The 27,643-nt window shown below is 39.8% G+C and overlaps 1 protein-coding gene across 1 annotated transcript in view; it reads left to right on the top strand.

Moving 5' to 3' along the window:
* Window positions 1-27,643, top strand: part of galt (galactose-1-phosphate uridylyltransferase) — a 97,664-nt gene that overhangs the window by 58,281 nt on the left and 11,740 nt on the right. The window contains exons 8-9 of the mRNA XM_063014159.1: window positions 506-638; window positions 5,766-5,849. Coding sequence (XP_062870229.1) covers window positions 506-638; window positions 5,766-5,849 — 217 coding nt within the window. The remainder of the gene's footprint in view (window positions 1-505; window positions 639-5,765; window positions 5,850-27,643) is intronic.

Consider the following 27,643-nt stretch of genomic DNA (forward strand, 5'->3'; position numbering starts at 1 on the left):
TTTATGATACAGCAAAACACAACTTAAAAATAATTATTCTCTATAGCCAAAGGTTTGTGGACACTAACCATCTGAACCTCTTTAAATCCCAAGTGATTGATATTTATTTATTTATTTATTATTCAAAGCGACTTAAAATTCATTCTTGGTATAGTGAGTATAGTAGTATAGCTGAGAGTGAAATGATTGCCCTTTCCGCTATGTATGTCCTTGTCGTTTTAATGAATTTGTTATGAAACTGATTGCTTTTCTTCATTTATGACTTCCTGGCTGGCAAGACAACGACATCAAAACACAGTACTTCCTGCTCTATTAATTGACACTGAAAAAATCAGTTATGTCTTCCAGGATTATGCATGCATCAGTATGCATGAGAGTAATGATGTCACTGATGTCTGATTGTGTAGGTTAATGATAATTAAAGCGTGACTGGATCACGTCTTCAGAACAGGTTGCATTTATATCTGTGAATAACACATCAGCACTGTGTTTGTGTGTCGTACAGGAACGTGTGGTGGTGGAAAATGAACACTGGCTGGTTGTGGTGCCCTATTGGGCTACGTGGCCTTTTCAGACTCTGCTGCTGCCGCGACGGCATGTACTGCGTCTTCCTGACCTCACCTCGCAGGAAAGAGACAGTGAGTTTTTCTTCTGAATGTCTCTGTTGTTGCATGTTAGTCTCACTGAATTACTAAATAGAACACAGTATTACACATGAATAAAAGCAGAAAACACTTAGTAAAACATTACAAATCATTAAACCACTGTTGTTATTATTAATAAATAATCATTATTATAATTATTATTGTAGCAACTGGCTAGCTTGCTAAAAGTTATGATGTAGGCCGCTCAGGTGGTGATTGATGGCACCTGCACAGAGACGGTAACAGAGTGCTGTCAGGGTGTGTCTCTCCATACACAGTGCTGATCCGCATTGCACTCGTCAAAGTGTAGGTGACAAAATGCATACGGCTGCTGCCCACATGTCGGAGGCGTGGGTTAGCTTCGTTCTCCTCAATCAGAGCGGGTATCGGCATTGGTGGAGAGGAAGTATTACACAATCGAGCAATTGGACGCGCTAAAAGGGGAGAAATGCATAAACAAAATTTTTTTTTTTAAATGTAATGAAAAATATATTTTTGGGGGGAACATTGTTTTAATAAAAACTAATAAATAATAATAAAAAAAATGCATATTAATGTAATACTAATAATATGAACAAAGTTTTTGCATCATGAAAAAACCTTCTGCAGAGTTTTGTGGTAAAATTGAATCGCATGAGATAAGATCTCAGCAGTATTAAGTAACAGGGGTGGGTCCTAACAACACTGCTGTATCTGATGCACTCATCACTACAGCACACACCATGTCATTTCCATGTTGATCATTTCAGTGCTGAAAAGGATCTACCACCCAAATCTGGTCAGTGATGGTCCTGTAGGGTCACTTTCCATTGATAGATGGGGTACATAGGGGTGAAAAAGTGGACAGTGAAACAGATGGCATACAGTCAGGAATTGTATATCCACATAGTGCATCTATATGGTAGTTATAGCTCATATTAATGGTCAATTAGTGTAGGTTCAAGACTGGTGTTTCTAATAAAGTGCAAGTATAATCTGATATAAAACATCATCAGAGTCATCATTAACAGAAATTGGATATTTAGAGCAGGTTTGTATACCAGCGTGTAGTGAAGAACAATACCAAATCGCTTACCCTCACAATATTAGGCACTGCATTCAGATTCATTTGAACTGTAAGGCCAAAAAGCCTAATGGAATTTAGATTTATTTTTCTCTTTATGCTAATCTAAAAGCAGTTTTGAGAAAATAGAGAATAGATGAGAAAGCAGACGGTTTGGTGAGCCACACACTGCATAGTAATTGATCACATTCCTTTTCTAAATGTGAAAGCTGCACCGGCTATAAAATTGCTGAATAAAAAGTTCACTTTTATCATAAACTTCAAAAACTAACTGACCTTTTTTTTTTTTTTTTTTTTTTTTTTTTTTTTTTTTTTTTTTTTAATAAATACAAAGCATTTTCAAGGTCTGAGCGCTTGTGTTTGTGTGTCACGTTTTAGGATTTCTGTCTATTCTTACTGTTCCACTAGTGAATACCTGTCTTCTCCCTCGAAATATCAGCTCTGAGAGCTCTTTACCGCCGCCATTCTTCACAAACGCTCGCTGTTCCTCAGGTGTCATTAGCGGCAGTCTCTCGTTGCCGTTAAAGCTAAATGGAAAGAAATGAGAAGAAGCTGCAGTAACAGATAACGTTCCATTCCTGACGGGCGCTCGAGGGTGCTTCAGGCGAGACTGGTTTAATCCCGTATGTAAATAAACCTCCGATATATAAAAGTGTAGGTCAGCGTCCTTCTGAGATCACAGACGGCCTCTGAGCTAAGCAATTAAAGAGACGGCAGCTCATTAGCATCCTGCTGTTGCCATGTTAACATTAAATGGGTGGATACAGCAGGGCTGGCTAGACGTCTGACTAACCTGAGGGCCTCATTAACCTTTTTATAGCTCGAGGGTAAGTACAGTGAAAAATGGCCATGCAGCGTTACTCAGGGCCCTGAGACATCAAGCCAATAAATAGGTAGTGCCGGATGAACTGGGGTGCTGTAGCTGTCTAATACGCCGGCCCACCTCAACAAAGACCGGGGTTCAAGCCTCGCAGTGTCACCAACCTGACCGGTGTGTTCTATGGACGTGATGGCCAAGAGGGAAGGCCGGATGTGGAATCACTTCCTTGTCTGCTTAACAGCAACTTCTACTGTCTGGTCAAGTTCACGGCATGAGGGGCAGAGGAATACGGAGGAAAGGGTGTGGTTGTGTATATTTGTTAAAGTTCTCTGTGAGAATCCTCTGCTAGCTGTGGTAAAGAACCAGCCGGCGACTTTACATGCGTCAGAGACAGCTTGTGCTAGTTTTTTGTACTCCTCGGCCAGCAGAGGTCGCCAGAGTGCACAGGGAAATGAAGTATATCCAAAATGTAAAATAATAGGAACAATTTTAATAAATAATTAAATAATTAAATTGAAAGCTCAGCCAAGAACACAGCTGATAAACAAGCATGTACAAGTACACTGAGTGTCAGTGTACTTGCCACTGTTGGGCCCCTGAGCAAGGCCCTTAACCCTCAGTTGTTCGAACTGTATTCAATAATTGCAAGTCACGGCACCCAGGTGCACACCAGCGCTGAGATTTTGAACACCCCGGTTTGAATCTCGGCTCTGCTACTGGTCGGCAACTAGCGGGCACAATTGGCAGTGTCTGCAGCAGAGCAGACCACCGAGTCTGGGTGGGAAAAAGTGGGTGGGGTCATCAAACACTGTGCAAGGACCCTGGTTAGCAGACCGAGGCACATATGCAGAAGTGGGTAAGCAAGTAAGTAGGAAGCAAGTGGGATCCACAGCAGCAAAAGATTATGTAGTTCGTAATATGGAGTACAAACCCACACTGCTACGTTATGCTAACGAGAGAAATGTCAACAACTTTCATGACAACAGCTCTGTCATGAAAAAAGCTGCTGAGACACAGTGCTGTGTCACTGTTCACACTCAAAGAAGCATCACAACACCAGGGACTTAAAGCTGCTGTCCTATAAAGAAGCCCCTTTCAACTGACCATTAGCGCCGATTGCACAGTAAGCATTTACACCGTGCCTCAACATGTTCATACGTGTAGCTCTAATTGTGTTTACATGCACTAATAGTTCTCAGTTTTCATCAAATCCGATTACGCCAGATAGATTTTAGCTCAGTAATCTTATTTAGTCCACGTAACTTCCTTCCTCCGATCAGATTTCTACAGCTGCGTGTGTAGAAACACTAGTAGGACACTAGAAAGTGTGTGCAGTAGGTAGACTGACGTAATACATACAGCCCTGCTACATTATATGGCTAAAGGAATGTAGACACCCCTTTAATTTTTACTTAGCTGTTTTACCCACAGCCATTTTTAACAGGTGTAGAAAATCCTTAAAGACGTGGTTTGATGAGTTTTGTGTGGATAAACTTCAGTCGCCTGCACAGAGCCATAACATCAATCCTGTCAAATTAAACACATCTGATATTAAATGGAATGTTAATAGTGAACCAGGATTTCTTTTCTTATATCAGTGCATGACATTCAAAATGGGCACAAATTCCCACAAACACACCGCAGAATCTAAAATCTGAAAAAAAAGGTGTGTTAATGTGACTCTGCTGTGATTTTTTGCAATACTTTAACCAATTACAAGCTTGTAATAGTAATACTACTAATTATACCACCTAATTAACATTTAGATTGATGTTATTTAGCGGACGCTTTTATCCAAAGCGGCCTACAATTGTGATTGAATACAATTTTAGCAATTGAGGGTTAAGGGCCTTGCTCAGGGGCCCAACAGTGACAACCTGACTGGGGTAAGACTTGAACCATCAAGCTTCTAGACCAGTTCCTAAACTGCTAAGCTACCGCTCCCCCTAATAAAATGATTAACAAAATAAAAAAGCACCAGAAACCTCATTGTGAGTGTTTGTTTGTTTGTTTATTAGAATTTTAACGTCATGTTTTACACTTTGGTTACATTCATGACAGGAACGGTAGTTACTCATTACACAAGATTCATCAGTTCACAAGGTCATACTGAACACAGTCAGTCAATTTTGTATCTCCAATTTACCTCACTTGCATGTCTTTGGACTGTGGGAGGAAACCGGAGCACCCGGAGTAAACCCACGCAGACACGGGGAGAACATGCAAACTCCACACAGAAAGGCCCTGGACCACCCCACCTGGGGATTGAACCCAGGACCTTCTTGCTGTGAGGCGACAGTGCTACTGATATGCCACATAAGCATGATAGAGGAAAAAGAGGACTTAAAAATGTTTAAAATAAAGAACAGAAATGTAAGGAAATAAGCATGACACTTTTGGGAAATAAATGTTCCGTGGCTGTCTCCGTCATTCATGTTTTATTTTTTACAGTAATTAAAGGTGATGTACCGCTCGATTGATTTCCCCTGTGTCACAAATGAAAAAAAAACCAGTGCGTCTCCTTAAACTACATTTACCTTTTGCGCTTCAGTCTACCTTCATTTGTGATTCTCATTACAGGCGCTTGTGTTTATGCATATTTCATAAAAACAGCATGCATAATGGAAATGGAAATGAGCTGTATCTGTCTGTGCTGGAGACTGAAATAAAACGTTCAGTGCACAATCAATTATTCTTGCCTGAGAGGATGTTTGCAGATCGGAGGCCTCTGACCCGGCATGTAATCCGCTATCGACAACAGCACTCCTGAGTTAGTGTATCTAACTAAACAAATGTTTACTGCACCTCACTGTAGGAGGAAAATAATACTTAAAAATAAAAATATTATAATAACCAGTTTTAAAACCACCAATCTTTATGTAATAGAAGCCTAAAGCATCAGGTTTAATTATTTAAATTCAGTTTCAATTGGAGTAGATTCAGGTCGCTGTAGCCTCAAGTGTTTCTAAAGTGTGAATTTTATTTAATGAACTGAAGTGGTATTTTACTGTATATCTAAGTAGCGTTTTTAATCATTAAGGTGCTGGATTGACTTTTTATGTGAGTGGTGTTATGCTTTAGCTGAACAGAATAAATGCAACTCTATTCACAGCCGGGATCAAGCCGAGCATGTGGGCAACAAACCAGCCAGACTAAAGCCTGGTCAGTACTAAAGGTGAATCTAATTTTAATGCTTTTTATTTAAATCTCTCATTTTCTTTCTCATTTCTTAACACAGGTCTCGCATGCATAATGAAAAGGCTTCTGACAAAATATGACAACCTCTTTGAGGTCTCCTTCCCCTATTCAATGGGCTGGCATGGTAAGAGATATATTTTATATGAGCTCTTGGTAACTTCTTTATTGTTACATTTAACTTTAAGGCATTTAGCACATTTTCTTATCCAAAGTGACTTACAATTGCCTCTAAATACAATGCAAGCACAGAATCTTGTTTAGGAACCCAGGAGTGGGAACTTGGTGGTGGTGGTGGTGGTGGTGGTGGGGCTTGAACCAACAACATTTTGATTGTTTTTTTAATTATCTATTTTTTCCCTCAATTTTTATCCCTATTCTAGTCATGTCCAATTACCCTGATTGTGTCCTCTATACTGATTCGACCCTTTTGCCGCTGACTGAGGACGCCACTCAACTGACTTGCGCCCCCTCCGGCGCGCAATCAGTACAGCCTGCATTTTTCACCTGCACGAGCCGAGTTCATACACCGAGAGACACTGCGCACGGAGGGCCACACCCCCCTCAATGTTATTCCTCAGCCCTGTGCAGGCACCGTCAGTCAACCAGCAGGGGCCGCAGTCGCACCAGTTATGAGGACCTATGCTCCGACTCTACCCCTAACCCTGAACAACAGCCAAACGTTGTTCATACTGCTGCCCAACCCAGTCGGAAAGGCAGAGCTGAGTTTCGATACGATGTATTTAGAAACCCAACTCTGGTGCACTAGCGTACTTTACTGCTGCGCCACCTGAGCGGCTTTACATTTTGATTGTTAATCCAGTACCCTCACAACTAACACATTGCCAATCTGAAATACTGTATATGTTATTTCATTCTCTAAGACATAGCCAACTGTGTCTGTATGTAGACTCCTGACTGGCAGATAGTGCGGCTGGGGATTTGAACCCTGGATCCCAGTGGTAGTGGGCTAGTGTAATTTACCACTACACCACCTGAGTGTAGCAGAACTAAATTTATCTACAAATTGCATTTTTGGGCTAAGACATTTGATGTATTAGCCCTAAACATTAATCGCTTTTAGGGGTGTCCAAGTAATAAAGGGGTTTTTAAGTAATAAACAGTATGTAGGGATAGTTTTACTGTAAAAAAAAAAAATCAATAAAATAGACTCTTGATAGGATACGATTACTTCAAAACTAGATATAAAACACCCTGTACACTTAAATACTTACATCATGTCACAATTCCTGTCATATTCTGAAGCTATATGCAGATATGTAGCTATATGCTATATGCTTATGTAAACATACCAAATTACTGTTCATATGGGCAGTGGTAGCTCAGTGGTAGGGTACTGGACAATGAATTGGAAGGTCACCAGTTTGAGTCCCACCATTTGCCATGTTGCCACTGTTAAGCAACTGATCAAGTCCTTTAATCATTAGTTGCTTGCATTCTAGAGATCACAGTTGTTACCCACTTTGGATAAAGATGTCTGATTATTGCCATATATGTAAATGCAAACAAACAAAACTGACATGAGTTGTAGCACATTCAAATGATGCAGTCCTACAAGGAGCCTAGGAGTAAATCAGTACATATTTTATGGGGATGTAGTTACACATACAACTTTTATTATATCAAGGCATGAATATTGCATGGCGAGTACACCATCTGCTAGCATAGATCCATCAAACATGTATTAGGTATCATATGTATCTACCATAAAGGAAAAAAACAACACAGCACTAACAGTTGAAAGTTTAATCAGACTGTTGGATTGTTTTTTTTTTTTAAATGGGTTGTTTTTGGATTTCTGGCTGACCTGTAGGTAAAAACATTGTAAAAGACTCCATTTGCTTAATTTGAATGTAGATGAAAACGGTAATTTATTAGTAACATTTAAAGCTGAATTTGGTTAAATTACATTTTTAGGAAGATTTTTTTCATTTGCTTGTGATTACTTTTAATTTAAACAAATTTATGGCTACTAAAAATATCTGACGGTTGTGTGTTGACGTAGCTATGTAGCATTTGGCCTCTTTTTCTTTCAAGCAATGCACCTGGCTTCATTTAACCCACCTTTTAGGACCCAGGAAAGACAAGCAGGAGGTCTTTTCTGCACTAGTACTCAGGTGGTAGAATAAACTTGGCTGTTTAAATGGCTGAGTCTCTTGGTGTTCTCAAATGGCTACTGATGGCTACTGGTACAAATGGCTGCTGATGGCTACTGTTTTCTAATAACTAACTTTATTAAAAAAAAAAAAAAAAAAGACTTAGTGGCAAAAGGTTGCAGAAAACCAAAAAGACTTAGTTGGCTAGTTTGGGGTGAAGGACCATCCCACTGAACATTTTTGGGATGAAAATCATGCTGCTACTGAGGCACAGTGGACTGACAGTAGTGATTTCTTGGATCAGGCAGTCTCTGTGCCTTATCAGTGTTGATTTGCTACAACTGGGAGAGATCTTTAAATATTGGTTTTGTTGGTCACTTTGCTGCAGTCTCATTGTATTGTGTTGAATGGTGTTTGTTCCCAACATCTGCACACTCTGCATGGCTGGTACTTTTTTTCTGCCAGCTCTTATGCCGGTATTCTTTCATCTTTATTCTGGGGAAGTGAGCCAGTGTTGTGGTGATTCTCAGTTTCTTTGTGAATGAAACACTAAGATGAATCCGCATTGGACGCAGGCTGCTTCTCCACTCCTTTCATAGCTGCACTTGGTATTTCTTCTGTCTTCAGGTTTTTTTTCTTAGAATTTGGCTCGTCATGCTGATGGACAAGTAGCTCATATACAGTATATATTTTTCTACTTTCCTGTGTGTGGCACATTTAGCTGTGGGTGAGCACACGGCCACCTAAGTTCTCTGACATTCGCTGGAGGCAGCAGTGTGAAGTCCCCTAGCTTGACTGACATGCTTGTCTATCTTTTCTTTCACCTCTTCACTTCACCTGCAGATTTGATTTGGTTTTGTTGCTTGTAGTTTCTGTTATTTTGGCCATTTTATTTATCATCTTTTTATCTTTAGAAACAGCCTTTGTTTAGTAGCCTGCAGCTGGGTTCGTATCTTTTGACCTTACTAGTGCAGTGCTTCACCTAGCGTGTCCTTTACAAATAAAATGTCAGTTGCAAGCCAGACCTCATCTAACATTAGTTCTTGACCTTACAAATCATTTGATTGAATGGATACAAATTCCCAATTGAATGGATGTTCATCAAGCTCATGGTCTGGTGTCCACACATTTCTATATAGTATAGTATAGGCCATATAGTATAAACTATAAACTTTATATAAATTTAGAATTTACCACCCACATTATTAAACCTATTTATGACTGTTGGTTATATTGACCTCTTTTGAGAGTCATGAGGTAAAGAGGAAAAATAGCAAGACCTACTTTCTGACAAATTTCTGGTGTCACCGGACAACTTGTTACCAACAGGAACATAAAAGTGATGAAAAAAAATCACTTTCCTCTCTGTTCCAGTAAGTGAGTCTTTCTCTGTAACCGGTCTGAGTGTCAGGGTGGGAAGTGTGCTGCTACTGATATACAGTGTTGATGTGATGTTAAAATGACACGCCGGCAGGTGTAAAGCTGTCAGCACCGCACAGACACACCGTGCAGACACACCGAGCACAGATGGATGCTGAGAAGCGTCTTTGTCATTTTCATACTGCGAGACCTTTAAATATTTTCTGCACTGATAATATAAAATGCTGTTCTAGAGCTGCTGCATTATTCATGATCTACATTACTTTTTGCTCTGGTCTCGTCTGAGCCAGTCACACGGCTGCGGTGTGAATAGAGTCTCTCAGCACAGCTGTGCTTACAGCTGGATTTTTCTAACTTGTAAACATGTACTCATCAGCATTTTTACATGTGTGTATGTGTGTGCATGTCAAAACAGTGTTGGTTATTTTATTTTGATTGTGTGAGTCAATACACTGGAAGGCTCTTCAGGTGCAGAGGAGACACATTAAAGGAAAAAGAATGTCACTGTCTAATTGAGCCATCAGAACTGTTTAAATATGGATTACCATTATTTTTATTTTTGAGGTTTCAGGAACAAAATTAGAAATATAGAACCTTAATCTTTAAATACCGGTTTTGTTGGTCACCTTGCTACAGGCTCTTTGTATTGTGTTGTATAATGTTTGTTTTCAACATCTGCGCACTCTGCAAGGCTGGTACTTATTTCTTCTGCCGGCTCTTATGCCGGTATTCTTTGATTTTTATTCTGGGAAAGTGGGCCGATGTTGTGGTGATTCTCAGTTCCTTTATGACTTAATCACTAATCTACACTGGACACGGGCTGCTTCTGTTAGTGGAATGACTGCTCTGCTACTTTTATAGCTGCTCCTGGTATTTAATGAGTTCCTCTCTCTTTAGATTTTTATCTTTATATATATAATTTGGCTTTTAAATTTTTTTTAAAAACAAGCTAACAGTTTGTTCAAGGTTTAGAGATACCGCCTTGTTTTTTCTAGATGTTTTACCATAGTACAGACTACATTTCCTCGACTCTCTTGCACTGCAATGAACCAGACAATGAACACACTGTATACAGAGTTATGTAAATGGTTTTTCTCAATCCCTGACTAGTACATTAAAGAAAAATGTCTATATTAATGGTAGTTGTTTTTAACTGAGTTGCTGTTGGTTGTTCTTGTATAAATCACAGTTCAGTGAGGATTGACTTGTGTTTGGACTAAGTGTGTGTGTGTGTGTGTGTGTGTGTGTGTGTGTGTGTGTGTGTGTGTGTGTGTGTGTGTGTGTGTGGCGAAGCAATGAAATTTTAATGCTACATGTAAGGTTGTTTACTTTCCAAATGTTTGGTACTTTAGGCATTAATGACCTGGAGAATGGCTGGGCGACAGGCTGGCAGGCTGTTTGCACTACCGTAATGGTTTCTGTAAAAGTGATGTTGGAATAAGCCTGAAACAGATATCATGACACCATTGATGTTTTCCTTCAGAAATGGCTTTGATAATAAAGTCATCTTTTTTAAAAAGATATACACAATGCTTTTACTACTAAAACAGCCAGACATGATGGTTCCTCTTTAGGAAATCAAAGTTCTTCATATATTTTAGTAGCTGGAAAAGAAATGTATTCCAGTGGAAAAAGAAACTGATCTCTGTGGCTGCTGCAGGCTCTCTAAACAGCAGGAAAAAATGAGCCAATCAGCACAGGAAGGAAACGTGCATACCTGCCAGTCATGTCTGAATGCTGGTTGATTGGTGACATGGCCTTAGAGTAAACATATTTACATCATTATTTTAAACATTAAGCATATGCTTTTCCCCCCAAAGCAACTTACAGTTGTGAAGAATACAGATTAAGCAATTGAGGGTTTAGGGCCTTGCTCAGGGGCCCAACTGTGGCAACTTGGCAAACATGGGGCTTGAATCAGCAACCTTCTGGTTACCAGTTCAGTGCATTAACCACTGAGCTACCAACGTCCCACAAACACATTACATGCATTATACACCAGGCATAACATGTGACCACTGACAGGTGACGTGAATAACACTGATTATCTCTTCATCCCAGCATCTGTTAGTAGGTGGGATATATTAGGCAGCAAGTGAACATTTTATCCTCAAAGTTGATGCTTGAAGCAGGAAAAATGGGCGAGCGTGAGGATTTAAGTGAGTTTGACGAGGGCCAAATTGTGATGGCTAGATGACTGGATCAGAGCATGTTTAAAACTGCAGCCCTTGTGGGGTGTTCCTGGTCTGCAGTGGTCAGTATTTATCAAAGTGGTCCAAGGAAGTCATGGGCGGCCAAGACTCATTGATGCATGTGGGGAGCGAAGGCTGGCCCATGTGGTCCGATCCGACAGACGAGCTACTGTAGCTTAAACTGCTGAAGAAGTTACTGCTGGTTCTGATAGAAAGGTGTCAGAATACACAGTGCATCACAGTTTGTTGCGTATGGGCCAGCAAAAGGGGGACCAACACTATTAGAAAGGTGGTCATAATGTTATGCCCTTCTTTAAAATTAATGTCAACAAAATATATAAAAATTAATAAAAATAAAACACGTATGTATGTATTTAAATCCTCTGTCACCCGTGCCTGTCACCCGTGTATCACTCTTTGCCAGGAGACGAGGTGAATGATAACGGCGCGTGATTGACAGCTCATACAGAGGTGCACTTTCAGGAAGCATGTTTCAGGAAGCGTCTCAGTGGGGTGAAGAAAGGAGGCCGATTTAATCTGCTATCTTGTTAGCACCTCACATGGCTGGCCGTGACACAATCAGTGCCTCCACCCTGAGCTTAAATGCTAGCTTGCACGTCAAGCAGCAAATCTGACAGCTGTCACCTGCTTAGCCTGAGATTGAGGTTCAAGAAGGAGCAGTTAGGGGCAAAAAATCTCAAATCCCCCTTTTAACAGCCTATCACGCAAAATATCCATCCAAAGAGAGCGTGGTGGATTCAGCTTAATGTTTGCAGATGTAGCTCTCCCTACCATCTCTATAATACAGATCAGATTCACAGAGCTATGAATATTTATTAATTTTATACGGACAGATTTTGGTTGGCACAGTGGTGTATTAGTGCTATCGGCTGGCCGGGCATCTACACAGACCTGATGGCTATCATTGATTTTAACTTCTCTACATTGTTTTGTATTTTACTTTAGATTATTCTTTTATCATATAGCAAATATCAATTAAATGTGCTGTTTGCTCTGTGACTGGAGGGATTACTGCTGCAGCATCTGTCCACTTTTTTAAATGAAATATAAAAATAGTCAGTTAATATACTGTACAGTGTATATGAACTGAAAGGTTAAAGATTTCTCATGTTCCATGGGTGACAAGTTTAGAGACTTGGACGTGCTGATTTACATTCTCGGCATTAAGCAGATGCTTTTGTCCAAAGCAACATTATACAATCTAAGCAATTTAATGGTAAGGGCCTTGCTCAAGAGCCCAACAGTGGCAACTTGGCGGTGGTGGAGTTTAAACCAGCAACCATCTACCTACTAGTCCAGTACCTTAACCGCAAAGCTATAACTGCCACTGCAGATGGTACTGTCCTTCCCAAACCAAACATGGCTCTGAATTAAAAACACCGAATAATAAATGAGGTGTGTTAAAAAGCCATATCAGAGGTGTGAATAGTGCGGATACATGGGTCATTTCTTGCCAAAATGTTGTATACATTTATTATCAAGCTTAACTTGGGCATTATCAGTGTTATTCACTTCACACTGTCAGTGGTCATGATGTTATGCCTAGTCGGTGTACAGTGCAAGCAATTGAGAGTTAAGGTTCATGCTCAGGAGCCCAATAGTGGCAACTGGACAGATGTGGAGTTTAAACCAGCAACCTTCTGATCACTGGTCTAGTAACTTAACCACTAAGCTGCTACTACCCTGCCAGTTGTCATTACTGACGCCCACCACAGTACAAATAGCGAATCCATTTCCAAAAATCCTTCCCTAATTCTTTCCCTTAGTATTACCTGATAATGTAGCAACACCCCCCCCCCCCCCCCCCCACCAGACACACACACACACACGAATGAACAGTGTATGAACCAAAGTATAAACCCTATTAATTGCTGTCAGTTTACTCTACATTTTAACTCTGGAGTGCTGTTACATACAACACTGACCTGAATGAGCACGTGTAAAAGACGCTTTACATTTTGAAGTGCCACTGTGTCTCTTTACTTATGCACATTGTTTACAATAACCATCTTTTATTTCTGGCGTAATCGACAGCGCGGCTGTAAATTGATTACATCTCCGACATGCCTGATTGTTGCTCTGCGCAGCTTGTGCCAGTGCGTGAAGCATTTATCATGGAAATGATTCATGCTGTTTTATTTCATGTGTGTACTAGAAAGTCAGGTTGATACACAAGCATCTAACACTGACAATTATCAGTGCACGTTTAGAGTAAATCTAAGTTAGAGGAAACAGCGACACTTTATTTGAGGGATTCAAAAGATCAATGAACACCAGTTGATTTGAAAGGTTTCTGTCCAAATTTGTTAGTTAAAACTAGAAGATATTTTTTATTTTAAACATCATCATGTGTACCGCTTATCCATTCAGGGTCGTGGTGGCAACAGTGCAAGCAAAGAGTCCCAGGCATCTCTCTCCCCTGCCGCTTCTACCAGCTCCTCTGGTGGGATCCCCAGGCGTTCCCATGCCAGCTGGGAGATGTAATCCCTCCAGCGGGTCCTGGGTCGACCCCGGGGCCTCCTGCCAGTTGGCCGTGCCTGGTATTGTGTACCCTGCCCGGAAGAGGGTTACCGGGGTTGACCTACCCCTGGAGCCAGGCCTGGGGGTAGTGTCCGAGGGCGAGTGCCTGGTGGCTGGGCAGTCCACGTAACCTGGTCGGGCTCAGCCCGAAGTGGCAACGTGGAAGAATCATGTGGACCCACCACCCGCAAGATCCAGAGTAGGGTGTGGTGCAATGTGTGTTGGGCACAGAGCGGGGGCGAAGGGGTCCCTGGCGGGAACAACCTAGGCAGCGGAAACTGGTTATTTTAAACGTTTTAAATAAATGTTCGTGACCTGGTAGACTACGTCACCAACAATGTTGGCATCTTGAATGCCGCTAACTTGTATTTAACTTTAGTTTATCAAATGAATAGATACACTATATGGACAATAGTACTGGGACACTTCTAATTAATGTTTCAGCCACAACAATTGCAAACAGGTGTAATAAATCAATTATATAAACATGGGACAAATTATATAAATATGGAACAGTGGTAGCCTAGTGCTATCAATTATTTGGGCTATCAATTGAAAAGTTGAGAGTTTAAATCCCAGCTCTGCCATGCTGCCACTGTTGGGCCCTTAAACAAGGCCCTTAACCCTCTCTGCTCCAGGGGCGCCGTACAATGGCTGATCCTGTACTCTGACCCCAACTTTCAAACAAGCTGGAATATGCGAAGAAAGACTTTTGTTGTACTGTACACCTGTATATGTGACAAACAAAAGCATTCTATTCTATTCTACATTAAAAATAATAATAATAATATGCATCAAACTTTTTAGGGAAGGCCCTTTCCTGTACTAGCATGACTGTGCCATGTGCACAAAGCAAGGTTGGCTAAAAGAAACTCCAGTGGCCTGCACAGAGCCCTGACTTCAGTCCCACTGAACAGCTTTGGAATGAACTGGAACATTAATTAAGACATCAGTGCCCAGCTGTACAAATGCTATTTTGACTAAATGGGCACAAATTCCCACAGAAAGCCTTCTCAGAGAGATCACATAGAGGTCACTCTATTTTAATACCATTTGTTTTTGAAATGCAATGTTTATGGTCAGGCGTCCAAATAGTTTTGGCCATATAGTGTAGCGGTTAAGGTACTGGACTAGTAAGCAGAAGGTCGCTGGTTCAGACCCCACCACTGCCAAGCTTCCACTGTTGGGCCCTTGAGCAAGGCCCTTAACACTTAATTTGTTAGACTGTATACTGTAAGTCGCTTTGGATAAACGTGTCAGCTAAATGTTAACTGTAATCATACTCATGTTAATGATTATGTGAAAGCAGAACACTGAATGTATTCTATGTGTGTTCCATATGCTATCCACTGTGTTCATGATCTTTCAGCAAAACATCTGACCGTACGCTAGCACAGGCATATTAATGAAGCTGTAAAAGGCGTACATTTCCACTTAATGACCACAGGGTGTGATACTTGCTAATCAGTGAATCATCTAATGTAACCTTACAAGTTTTACCTTACCGGGTTCACAACTCTTTTAACTTAGCTTTATTCAACTATCAGAGAAACTGCTACTGTTAGAAAATAATTTATTACATCTGGATGCTTATCACTAGAAGAGTCTAAAGTCAGATGAGCACAGAAGAAGTCCTTGAGAATGACCACTGGTGTAACTAGGCAGAAAACTGCACTGTGAGGAATTGGGAACATGTCGTTGAATAAAATGGCACGGGTAGTTTTAAAAGCCTTTAAACCTAATCAGATGAACCATTTAAGAGCTTTATAGGTCCATGCAGGGAAAAATAATCATAAAAAATGTTCACTATTAAACTGCTGATGTGACTTTGTCTGAATGACCACATGAAAAGTGGTTTAAGTGGTGGTCGTAACAGTTCCAAATAATGAACGCCCATAATAACTTTTATTACTGGCATATTAAATTACTGTCATAGATCTGCATCCACCCACAAAGCTGCTTGGAATTGCAGAGGAGTAACATGAATTAGTTTGGATTTTTTGACTGTTTTAACTACAACAATAAAATATTTCCAATTAGAAAATATTAAAAAAAAAAAAATTATAACAGTAGGTGTTGGTGATGACTAACATTGTATTGTCCAGAATTGATTTATTTATTGATTTTAAGCCATATCAGAGGTGTGGATGGTGTGTTTCTAATGAGGGTTAAGGTTCTTACTCAGGAGCCCAACACTAGCAACTGGGCAGGTGTGGGGCTTAAACAAGCAACCTTCTGATCACTGATCCAGTTCCTTAACCTTAAAATTTTTCCCATTTTTAATAATGCTGGTTTGCTGGTTACTGACCAGCGTTCACTGTGTTTTAAATTCAAAACTAGGCAGCTTAAATCTGCAATCGTGTCTGGCAGTGAAAAACCAGCTTAGCCAATTATGTGGATTATTTTATTTGCACACAATTTGAAACAACACGTCATTAATCATATCATCATTTGCTCTATTAGAACTCCCTGAAGGTATCCGTGGAAATGTCATTCTCTTTTCTCCGTATGAAACTTAATAACCAGCCTAAATTCAGTATGATCTAGGGGAATTTTTGAGAGCTGCTTTGGTGCTCAGCAGGTGGAGGAATTACTGAATAATACTACCTGCTATTTATGTTTACTGACTACATAACACAGCTTTTAATTTATGCACTTGTCAAGTTTAAGTGCCACAGACGGCCTTTAGCACAGCGAGAGCTGTTCAGCTTCCGTGACAAAACTCTACATCAACTGTTTGTTTATGATGGAGAAGAAGAACTTCAGTTCGACTATAAATCATACAGGGATTTTCAAACTGGATTCACATCTCTGTCAGGATCTGCACATGTGGTTTTATGTAAAGATTCACAGGAAGTCAATGACATGCTAAATATGAACCAGAGGTTTATGGAACATGGATGAAGATGTTGGCCAAAACATTTAAAAATTGTGTTAAAGGCTGAATCTACATTTTGAAATTATTATTATTGTTATTATTACCATAAAAATGCAATAAAAACAAGTATCTATGGTTCGTTAATTGTCTTGAATCTTTATTTAATTGGCAAAGGTACAAAGAAAAGAATTCCAGTGTTTTCACTGACAAACTAAATTGGGACAGAGGTGTGTTTACCATTCTGTTACATCAGCTTTCCTTTTAATTACCAGATTTAATTTTCTGGGAACTAATAGAGGAAACTAATTGTTGCTGTTTTGTGAGTCGAATGTTTGCTCATTAATGCTTAATACAAGACTTAATCTGCTTATCAGTCTGTTATAGCTGCTGTCTGACTTCAACATAGATTTTGAAAAGGAGACAGGTCTGGACTGCAGGCAGGCCAGTCAAGCACATGCAATAATATGTAATAGCCATTGACGTCCCGGGAAAAGACATTACGTTGATGGCTTTGATGTCTAAAATCCAAACATACAATCCTGTCAATGGTACCTTCATACATATGTGAGATACCAATGCTATGGGCACTCTACACTATACACTGTCCTTCAGTCCAGAGATTAGCTTTGGCCCAAAAACCTCGCATAATAGAGTATCAGGTTGCATTTCTTAATGTTTTTTGGACCTGGCTTCGTGAACAGGGATAGAGTCATGCTGAATTAGCCACAGTTTTTGCCATTAGTTGAAAGCATGTCATTTATTTAGTCCAATTGTTTTTATACACCTGCTAGTAATTGGTGTTGCTAACACAGCTGGATTTAGGAAGGAGAGGAGTGGTGTCCAGATAGTTTGGGCTATATAGTGAACTTGTCAGAAAAAAATGCCCATCATATGACTTTGGCTTGCAGCACAGAAAGCATTTCTGATTACAGATTCTCACCGTTGGGCAGACAGCACTTAGATCTGTATGTATTTATTAATTTTTGCAGTATTGTGAGTACCAGGTTGTATTTCTTGAAACCGATCCCACACAATCAAAAGAAAAGCCCATTTCAGACTGTTTATAGCTTCACTAAATAGCTTTTCTCAGGCTGTCAAACCTGATTGTTTTTACCCAGCTTTCACCAATATTAGTATGTGTTCCATGTGGGAAGTAATTTATCAAAATGACACGTCTGTGACACTTCTGCTTTGAAGAGCGTAGCTTCAGTTGGCCACCTTCATTCACCACTGTCTCATTCAAAAGAATTGTGTTTTTTTTCTAGACATGTCCACATGTGTCTGGACTTTAAAATAGCTAACACCTTGTCTAAAGAACTGGCCACATTCATCATTTACCTCTAATGGGGCTATAAAACGTCCTCCACCGAGCAGGACTTTTAGTGCACACCATGACTTACAGAATATTAAAGCACTTTGGATGTGCACTATGGCTTCATGTGACTATTAGAGCTTTAAAATGAACCACAGCTCTCACACAGCTGAAACCTGGAACACTATTTTACCTTCTTCTATGTTTTATAGTGTCTTTTTAATTTCAGTGACTGACAAGCAGAACTTAATTAACAACTGACCCCCGACCACCAAATGGTGGTTACTTTAGTCAAACAAGAATAAAAGAATGGACAAAAGGATAAACAGTAAGTAAAAATGGTAAAATAGAGAAAATTTGTGAATGGGCAGGAGGAGAAAAAGGAATTAAATAAGGTGGGTAGAAGTGTCACCTCACAGCAAGAAGGTCCTGGGTTTGATTCCCAGGTGGAACGGTAAGCGTCCTTTCTGTGTGGCGTTTGCATGTTCTCCCCGTGTCTGTGTGGGTTTCCTTCAGAAGCTCCAGTTTCCTCCCACAGTCCAAAGACATGCAAGTGAGGTGAACTGGAGATACGAAATAGTCCATGACTGTGTTCGACATTAAAAACATGAACTGATGAATCTTGTGTAAAGGGTAACTACCTGTCCTGTCATGAATGTAATCAAAGTGTGTAAAACATGACGTTAAAATCCTAAAAACTGTGAATGAATTAATAAATAAATCATTCCATGATTACATTAATAAATGGGGGGCCGCTCAGGTGGCACAGCGGTAAAAACACACGCTAGCACACCAGAGCTGGGATCTCAAATACATCGTGTCGAGCCTCAGCTCTGCCTGCCGGCTGGGCTGAGCAGCCTATAGAACAACGATTGGTTGTTCAGATAGGGGTGGGGCATAAAGCCAGATAGGGTCTCTCTCATGACTGATGCAACTGCGACCTCTGCTGGCTGATTGATGGCGGAATAATAAGGAAGGAAAATAAAATAAATGTAATAAATGTAAATGTGTAAAGAAAGGGTGGATTAGGAAACAATCCTATAAATGTTCACAAATATTTTGCAAATTAAACTTAAAAAAATAAAATCTTTAAGTCTTTATAAATATTTAGTCCCATGATTTTTTTTAAATGCTGCATTTCAGTTTTCTGCCTCTGATCACGTCTGTCCTGATCTAGTTTCTAAAAGAACACTTCTTCTCGTATAATTCGCCAGTCTGTTTAATTTTTTATGTTTGAGTTATTTCTTACTGTAGAAATAATGATCTAATGTTTGTGCTTTCATCGGATTTTCACTTTCATACTTTGTTTCTGCTCTTATGTTGTGGTTTTAATCATTTTGAGTTGTTTCATGTTCCACAGGCATGGATTTGAACTGTGAGTGTGTTTGAAATCACTGTGAATACGTTTGAGTTTGACACATGTAAGGCCTGTAATTCCAGCTGTTGGATGAAAATTTAGAAACCTTTAATTATTAATGAGTACAAGCATGTTATGTTCGTCTATTCATAAATATTAAAGAACAAGAAGAATTAGCTGTTCACTAGATTTGTATTCAGACAGCAGAGTGTTTAACAAGTGTCTGCTGAAACATGATTAAATAACTTGTTTAGTTTGATTTGATGGACAGGTTCGACCATAATATCTGATTTAAAAAATGTCATAACCAGGGTGCTTGGGTGGCGCAGTCATCCACCGCTCTAGCACACCACTGCAGTGTTCAAACTCACAAGGCCTCCGACCTGGCTTGGTGTTCACACAAATACATTTGGTCGTGTTTGAAGTAGCAAAGGTCGAATAGGGTCTCTTCCTACTGCTTCTGAGATATGTGATTTTGTCCGGATGCCTGTGCGTCACATGGAGCCTGTCATGGCTCTCTGTGCATGACACAGCTCTGTGTGGAAACACGACACTGGCAGGTAGTAAGAAACGGCCACACAGCAGGAGAAGGAGTGTGGTGATCTGGCTTTCCTTGATCAGATCAGGGGGTTGTGTAGGTGGCAACAGATTTACAAACAGGAATTAGGAGAAATTCCTTGTTGGAATTAGGAGAAAAATGTTGTAACCATACTGTTATATCTGGGTACAGACTTTAAACAGTGATAGTGGTTTGTGTCAGGAACGGCATCCGGCTTAAAAACTGGGCCAAATCAGCTATGCAGACTAGAATGATCCGTTGTGGCCACTACTAAATATGGGAGCAGTCGAAAGAAAGAAAGAAAGAAAGAAAGAAAGAAAGAAGAAAAGTGTAGTTTTATTTCCATTATAATTTGTTCTAATCGGCTCCTTCTCGATCTTGTTGTCACTTGGTCTTTTAGTAATTAATGAGAAAATGTAATCTAAATTAACTGAAACTGCTGTTGTTGCTGACCTGAGCAGTAAAGGAATGAAGAAGAATAGAATGATTTTTTGTGCATGATAAATCTCTAAAACAATCTGCCGGTAGCAAGAGTTAGCTGGTGACGTCACATGTGTTGGAGATGGCATGTGTTAGGGCGTGTGCGTTAGCATTTTGTGCTTCGTTCGCCATACTGGGTGCATATTACTACGCACCACTTACTATTTTGGCATGATTAGTGGCTACAGCTCTGGGTTTGGTGAAACAGCGAGAATCACTTTATCTCTGCCATGTCTGAGCTTTGGTCATGTCAACATCATATTAACAGTTAGTCTCACTGGCGACGCTTCGAAAAGGTCAGCAGCAAACTTTGAGCACAGTAACAAGTGGTAAATATGTGTGGTGCACAATGCTCAAGGTAGCGCAGTGGCAAGGTAAGCATCTGCAGGTAACTATATGTAATATTAATTTGGATGAAAAAGACTAATAGTTACTAATCCCTTAGTGCACTTCATATAGTGGTATTGGTGTCAGAATTGGAGACAAAAACAATGGCAGGGTCTATATGTGTTCAGTACATAATACAATATTTAGTTATTTAGTTATTTGGGTTTTACTCCACTTTACACACATGATTGTGTTATATATGGCATGATCTGTGTTATGTTTGTCATTTTTCCTTGTTTCTAATACATTATACAATAAAAAAAGTCTCCAAGGTTAGTAAACATCCTTATTTTATGTACATTAATGTTGTAGAAGTAGACTTACTATTTGATTTAGTTCTCTTTAAGTTTTTTTTAATGGTCTATGCTGTAGTTTTTGCTTTTATTCCAATGAAGGATACAAAAAGATGGGTAACAGTGCATCATGTAGCTTCTCATGTTGAGAGATCTGTGCATATTTATTATGTTACAAGCACGAGTTTTGTAGAATTTGAACATTGGTCTCACAGCAGGCAAGTTGAGGCTGTTTTCTGCTTTCTCACAAAGAAATGTGCTAATATAATGTCTCAAAAACAATAAAATATATAAATAAAAAAACAAGTCCATTATCTCAAAGAACACTTGCCCTTCACTGACATTCAGAATTAAATGAATGCTGCCTTTATTCTCCCGTCTGGTGAATTGCTTTTGTTCAGTACAAATTGGTTCATGCTTCTCACGCCTCTCATATCAGTTTTACTTCTCTCCTAACAATGCAACAATAATCTTGTTTTGGATTCTTTGTCTTGGTTATGCTCCGTCTATTATTAAAATTATTAGCTGTGATTATTCCTGCCAGATCAGCCATCTATCACTTTTTCCCTTTATTCATTCAGCAAGTAATTGCAAGGAGAAGTCATCAGTCAAATATCTTTCACAGACTTCAATAAAAGGAGAGGGTTTCAATGTCGCATTTTAATTAATTTAACGACTGCAAACCACAGTTCTTATTAGAGCAGAATTAATTTAATAAACATCTGGATAGAAAATCAATAAAAGATTTCAAATGTTCTGAAACTAATGATGATTCATTGCAAAGGTCATGAAAACTTGAGCTGTACAGGAATTAGTCTTATAAAACGGATAGTTCCGGTCCTAAAATCTGATTGGCTGAGCCGCGTTCGAAGCCGTTGTAAAATCCCCGATAAACTCACACCTAGGACCACCTCACATCATTCCATATTAATACGCCACTGAAAAGAAAAATTTAATGTTATTTTCGCCCTCATGTTGCCTAGCAACACTGTTAATCGAACTATTTTGCGTCGCGGAAGAATGCTTTATTGTAAGTTTATACACAATAAATACATTTATGAATTAAACATTGTTGTATTTATTATATTTTATGTTGACCGCCGTTTTATAAAAGCAATAAGCCACTCGAGACCGTACGTTACTGTTACGATTTTAGCACGGGGAAAGAAGTTTTAGTCATCCCTGTGCTAAAATCACAGTAACGTACGGCCTCTCGTGGCTTATTGCTTTAATCAGTGTGTTTGGTGACACGTGAATGGAATCTTTATGAAATCTAGGTCGATTTATTGATGATCTTGATGATGACTTGCTGAGTGCTATCGGCCGGTTTGTACCTAAAGACTGTTGTAGCCTAGTGGTTAAGGTACTGGACCTATAATCAGAAGGTCACTGGTTTAAGCCCCACCACTGCCCGGTTGCTGCTGTTGGGCCCTTAAGCCTCAATTGCTTAGACAGTATACTGTCACAGTACTGTAGGTCGCTTTGGATAAAGGTGTCTGCTAAAATGCATAAAATGTAAAAATGTAAATTTGTTTAGAAAATCAATGTGTCCTCATAATACTGTAATAAATTATTAAAACTCTAATTCCAGCACTGCTATCAGCTGGCCAGACGGCTACACAAACGTGACTGTTAAACAGAAACCATGACCAAGACCCTGACCAGGCTAAAGCATTTGATGAAAATAAAATAAATGAAAAAAAGAGATTTGTTAACAGTAATAATCCCTTTACATTGATACTGATCTTTGGTGTGTAATTCTCAGTACCACTGATGCTGAAAACTTCCAACTATGTCAAATTTGATTACATATTAACATGTGAGGTCCGAAAACGCCACAACACCAGGCGAGCTAAGTACGCTGGCCTCATATGGCAGCAGAAAACCGGACTGGACCAAGCCTGGCATCACGGTTTCAGAGGAAAGCGGGTTTACCTGCCAGATTTGTGAAAGAGAAATCATCTGCACCTCTTTGCCTCCTCTGCCAGCCAAAAATGCAGAAGGACTACAACATGGCTTACTTCCGAACTTATTTTGCACCTGAGCTACGTTACAGATACTGAATTGATGAGAAGCATATTTTGTTGCCCAACATGAGAGACTCTCTGTATAATTGGTTTGTCTTTTACTTGGTCTCTTTATCTTTTGAAGCAGCTTGTTTGTTTACAGTGCTTAGCATTTTTGAATTCAGACTTTCTCTGAGACTAAAGGTAAAAAATGTTATATAAATATTAAAAATATTAAGTTAAAATCCATTCTGCTTTATTCACCCTGAACACTGACTCACATGCTCCACAGTGTGATAAGCACTGCATTCAGTAGTAAAGTGTAACTCAGTCGGGTCATTTCAGAGTTTTCAGAGTTCATATTTCTTGTTTTGATGAAGGTACCCTGTTGGGTTTTTAGCGTACAGGTAACCTCAGATGTTCACTGTGCTCTCCTCCACACTGCCCTTTTTACAAACAACATTCAGGCTACAATTAATGACCCCCGCCATGTCTTTCAACCTGTTTCCTCCCTCTCTCGTCCATTATGTCCGCCTCCATCTGCCCTCACAGCGGAGGATTTGCATCCGACTCTCAAGCCAAGGTCAGCTGACCTCACACAAATGATTCACTGCCTAATATATCTAACAGAATCGGCATCAGATTGACCATGCTTTACCTTCTTTTACACTGACTGACATCCTGCCCCTGTTTCCATCCACAAATCCACCTGCAGTATTTTATTCATTTAAATTGTAAAAAGCATGGTGAGAGCAAGCCCGTTTGAATCCATACCACATTATGAAACATCAAAGAGAGAAATATAAATAAAAGACCCAGACACAAACAGCATATTAAAAAAACCGTATTTTTTCGACTGTGCAGTGATGCATGAACTAACATAGTTAATGATGCCCCTTTAGCTACATATTCCATTCTAATTATAATTACCTTTCTATGAAAATGACCATTTGATTGTATAAAATTAAACATGCTAGAGTAGATAAACCTCACATAGCCAAAAGTATGTGGACATCCAAACATCACATCCGTATGTGCATGTTGAAAGCATTCCACTACATTATAGAACATTAGGTCTGAACGGATTTACTTCTATTTAGCTAATCAGTAATTAGAGAGGTCAAGGACTAATATTGGTTAATAAGGTCCAACTCAAATGCCTTCCAATTCATAGAATGGAATGCCTTTATTTGTCGTATATACAGTGTATCACAAAAGTGAGTACACCCCTTACATTTCTGCAAATATTTTATTATATCTTTTCATGGGACAACACTATAGACATGAAACTTGGATATAACTTAGAGTAGTCAGTGTACAACTTGTATAGCAGTGTAGATTTACTGTCTTCTGAAAATAACTCAACACACAGCCATTAATGTCTAAATGGCTGGCAACATAAGTGAGTACACCCCACAGTGAACATGTCCAAATTGTGCCCAAAGTGTCAATATTTTGTGTGACCACCATTATTATCCAGCACTGCCTTAACCCTCCTGGGCATGGAATTCACCAGAGCTGCACAGGTTGCTACTGGAATCCTCTTCCACTCCTCCATGATGACATCACGGAGCTGGTGGATGTTAGACACCTTGAACTCCTCCACCTTCCACTTGAGGATGCGCCACGGGTGCTCAATTGGGTTTAGTCCATCACCTTTACCTTCAGCTTCCTCAGCAAGGCAGTTGTCATCTTGGAGGTTGTGTTTGGGGTCGTTATCCTGTTGGAAAACTGCCATGAGGCCCAGTTTTCGAAGGGAGGGGATCATGCTCTGTTTCAGAATGTCACAGTACATGTTGGAAATCATGTTTCCCTCAATGAACTGCAGCTCCCCAGTGCCAGCAACACTCATGCAGCCCAAGACCATGATGCTACCACCACCATGCTTGACTGTAGGCAAGATACAGTTGTCTTGGTACTTCTCACCAGGGTGCGGCCACACATGCTGGACACCATCTGAGCCAAACAAGTTTATCTTGGTCTCGTCAGACCACAGGGCATTCCAGTAATCCATGTTCTTGGACTGCTTGTCTTCAGCAAAGTGTTTGCGGGCTTTCTTGTGCGTCAGCTTCCTTCTGGGATGACGACCATGCAGACCGAGTTGATGCAGTGTGCGGCGTATGGTCTGAGCACTGACAGGCTGACCTCCCACGTCTTCAACCTCTGCAGCAATGCTGGCAGCACTCATGTGTCTATTTTTTAAAGCCAACCTCTGGATATGACGCCGAACACGTGGACTCAACTTCTTTGGTCGACCCTGGCGAAGCCTGTTCCGAGTGGAACCTGTCCTGGAAAACCGCTGTATGACCTTGGCCACCATGCTGTAGCTCAGTTTCAGGGTGTTAGCAATCTTCTTATAGCCCAGGCCATCTTTGTGGAGAGCAACAATTCTATTTCTCACATTTTCAGAGAGTTCTTTGCCATGAGGTGCCATGTTGAATATCCAGTGGCCAGTATGAGAATTGTACCCAAAACACCAAATTTAACAGCCCTGCTCCCCATTTACACCTGGGACCTTGACACATGACACCAGGGAGGGACAACGACACATTTGGGCACAATTTGGACATGTTCACTGTGGGGTGTACTCACTTATGTTGCCTGCTATTTAGACATTAATGGCTGTGTGTTGAGTTATTTTCAGAAGACAGTAAATCTACACTGCTATACAAGCTGTACACTGACTACTCTAAGTTATATCCAAGTTTCATGTCTATAGTGTTGTCCCATGAAAAGATATAATGAAATATTTGTAGAAATGTGAGGGGTGTACTCACTTTTGTGATACACTGTACATATACACGAGTACAGTGTACACAGGGTCAGCCGACCGGTAGTATAAGTTACTTTGTCTGCTGTCAGTCTGTGGGATAGTCTTAGTATTTAGTATTGTAATTTCCCCATTAAAATGTGTAATTAATCCCTTATAATAACGTGCATCTCTCTTGTTTTAATTTCATATTCTCTAAATTGTAGGGTATATTTTACTATATTTTCTTTTAGTTTTTCATGTTCTTAATTTTTTATCTCTCTTGTTTGAATTTCATGTTCTCTTAATTGTAACTAAATGTTTGCAAGAAGTCTTTCTGAGGTTCTAGATCTCAGGAATGTTTTAATGCTTTTAATTAATTTTTTCTCCTTATGTAAAGCACTTTGAATTGCCAGTGTGTATGAAAGGTGCTGTACAAATAAACTTGCCTTGCCTTAAACAAATGCAACCAAACTGCGAGCACACAATTCTCTGAAATAGCCTGGCCTGCTAAAGCATTAAGTTTTATAGCCTCTGGCTACGAGGCACAACACAAACCATCATTAAACACCACCAGGCATTTATCATGTTTGCCAAACTACATCTGGTGCTGTGCATCTTGATTAGTCGTGTTTCTCTGGCATCTAGCAAACCTCAAAATGACCATCAGACTGTCAAGAAGTATGGTACTGTGCACCAGAGAATGTGTTTCAGAGTCTACTAGGAGTGTGATTTACACTATTACAACTTGCACTGGCATTAAACAGAGTAATATTAGGATTCTTAGTGGTTTTTCACACAGATGTAGAAAATAATTATATAAAAGAAATGATATGCTTCTAACTTTGCAGTAATATTTTAAGGAAGGCCCTTTCATCTTTCACCTTGAACATGACCGTGCCCCTGAGCACATATCAAACTTTATAAAACACGAAGTTTCTTCAAAGTTTGGTTTAAAGAAAGTCCAGTGACCTGCAAATGCTTTTTTGACTGCATGGGCTTAAATTCCCAAAAGCATTTAAAAAATCTTGTGAGAAGCTATAAAGTAGTAAAGCTGAAAAGATCACATCTCTACCGGCAGCTCTATTTTGAATACCAAATGTTTTTGAAATAGGATGTCCAACAAACTAATGGTCAGGTGTCCAAATACTTGGCATTATAGTGTATGGCAAATGCTGATCTTGTAAGAAACTACAGTGTAAACAATGCTTAAGGCTGAATAAAGCTTTCTGTTTTATTTGTGTATTTCTTTTATTATGCAAATTATGAAACCCACAGTGATAACCGTAATGCTCGGACTGTGCTTCGTATTTTTTTCTTCTCTCCTATTTGTGTTTACAGAAAAACCTTTCAGATAAGTATAATAGCTTTATCTGAGGCATTACCCAAAGACAGCAGCATTACATTATCTCAGGGTAAAACTATAAGAAACGGAGCTTTAAACAAGGAAACTAAAAAACAAATGTGTAAGGCTATGGGGGCTGATGGAGTTAGGAAGGCCGTGGTCTCACATGATAGATAAGAAGCAGCCCTGTGCCACCAGATAACCTTCAGTGTAATGGAGAACGATGAGGAAGACCTTTATTTTGTCCGCTTACCCACAGAAACCTCACTGATAGTCTTGCATCACTTGCGACTGCATTTTGTCCATCGGGGGAAACGCTTGAATC

This window comes from Trichomycterus rosablanca, chromosome 18 (assembly GCF_030014385.1).
Source record: "Trichomycterus rosablanca isolate fTriRos1 chromosome 18, fTriRos1.hap1, whole genome shotgun sequence".
Classification (NCBI taxonomy): Eukaryota; Metazoa; Chordata; class Actinopteri; order Siluriformes; family Trichomycteridae; genus Trichomycterus; species Trichomycterus rosablanca.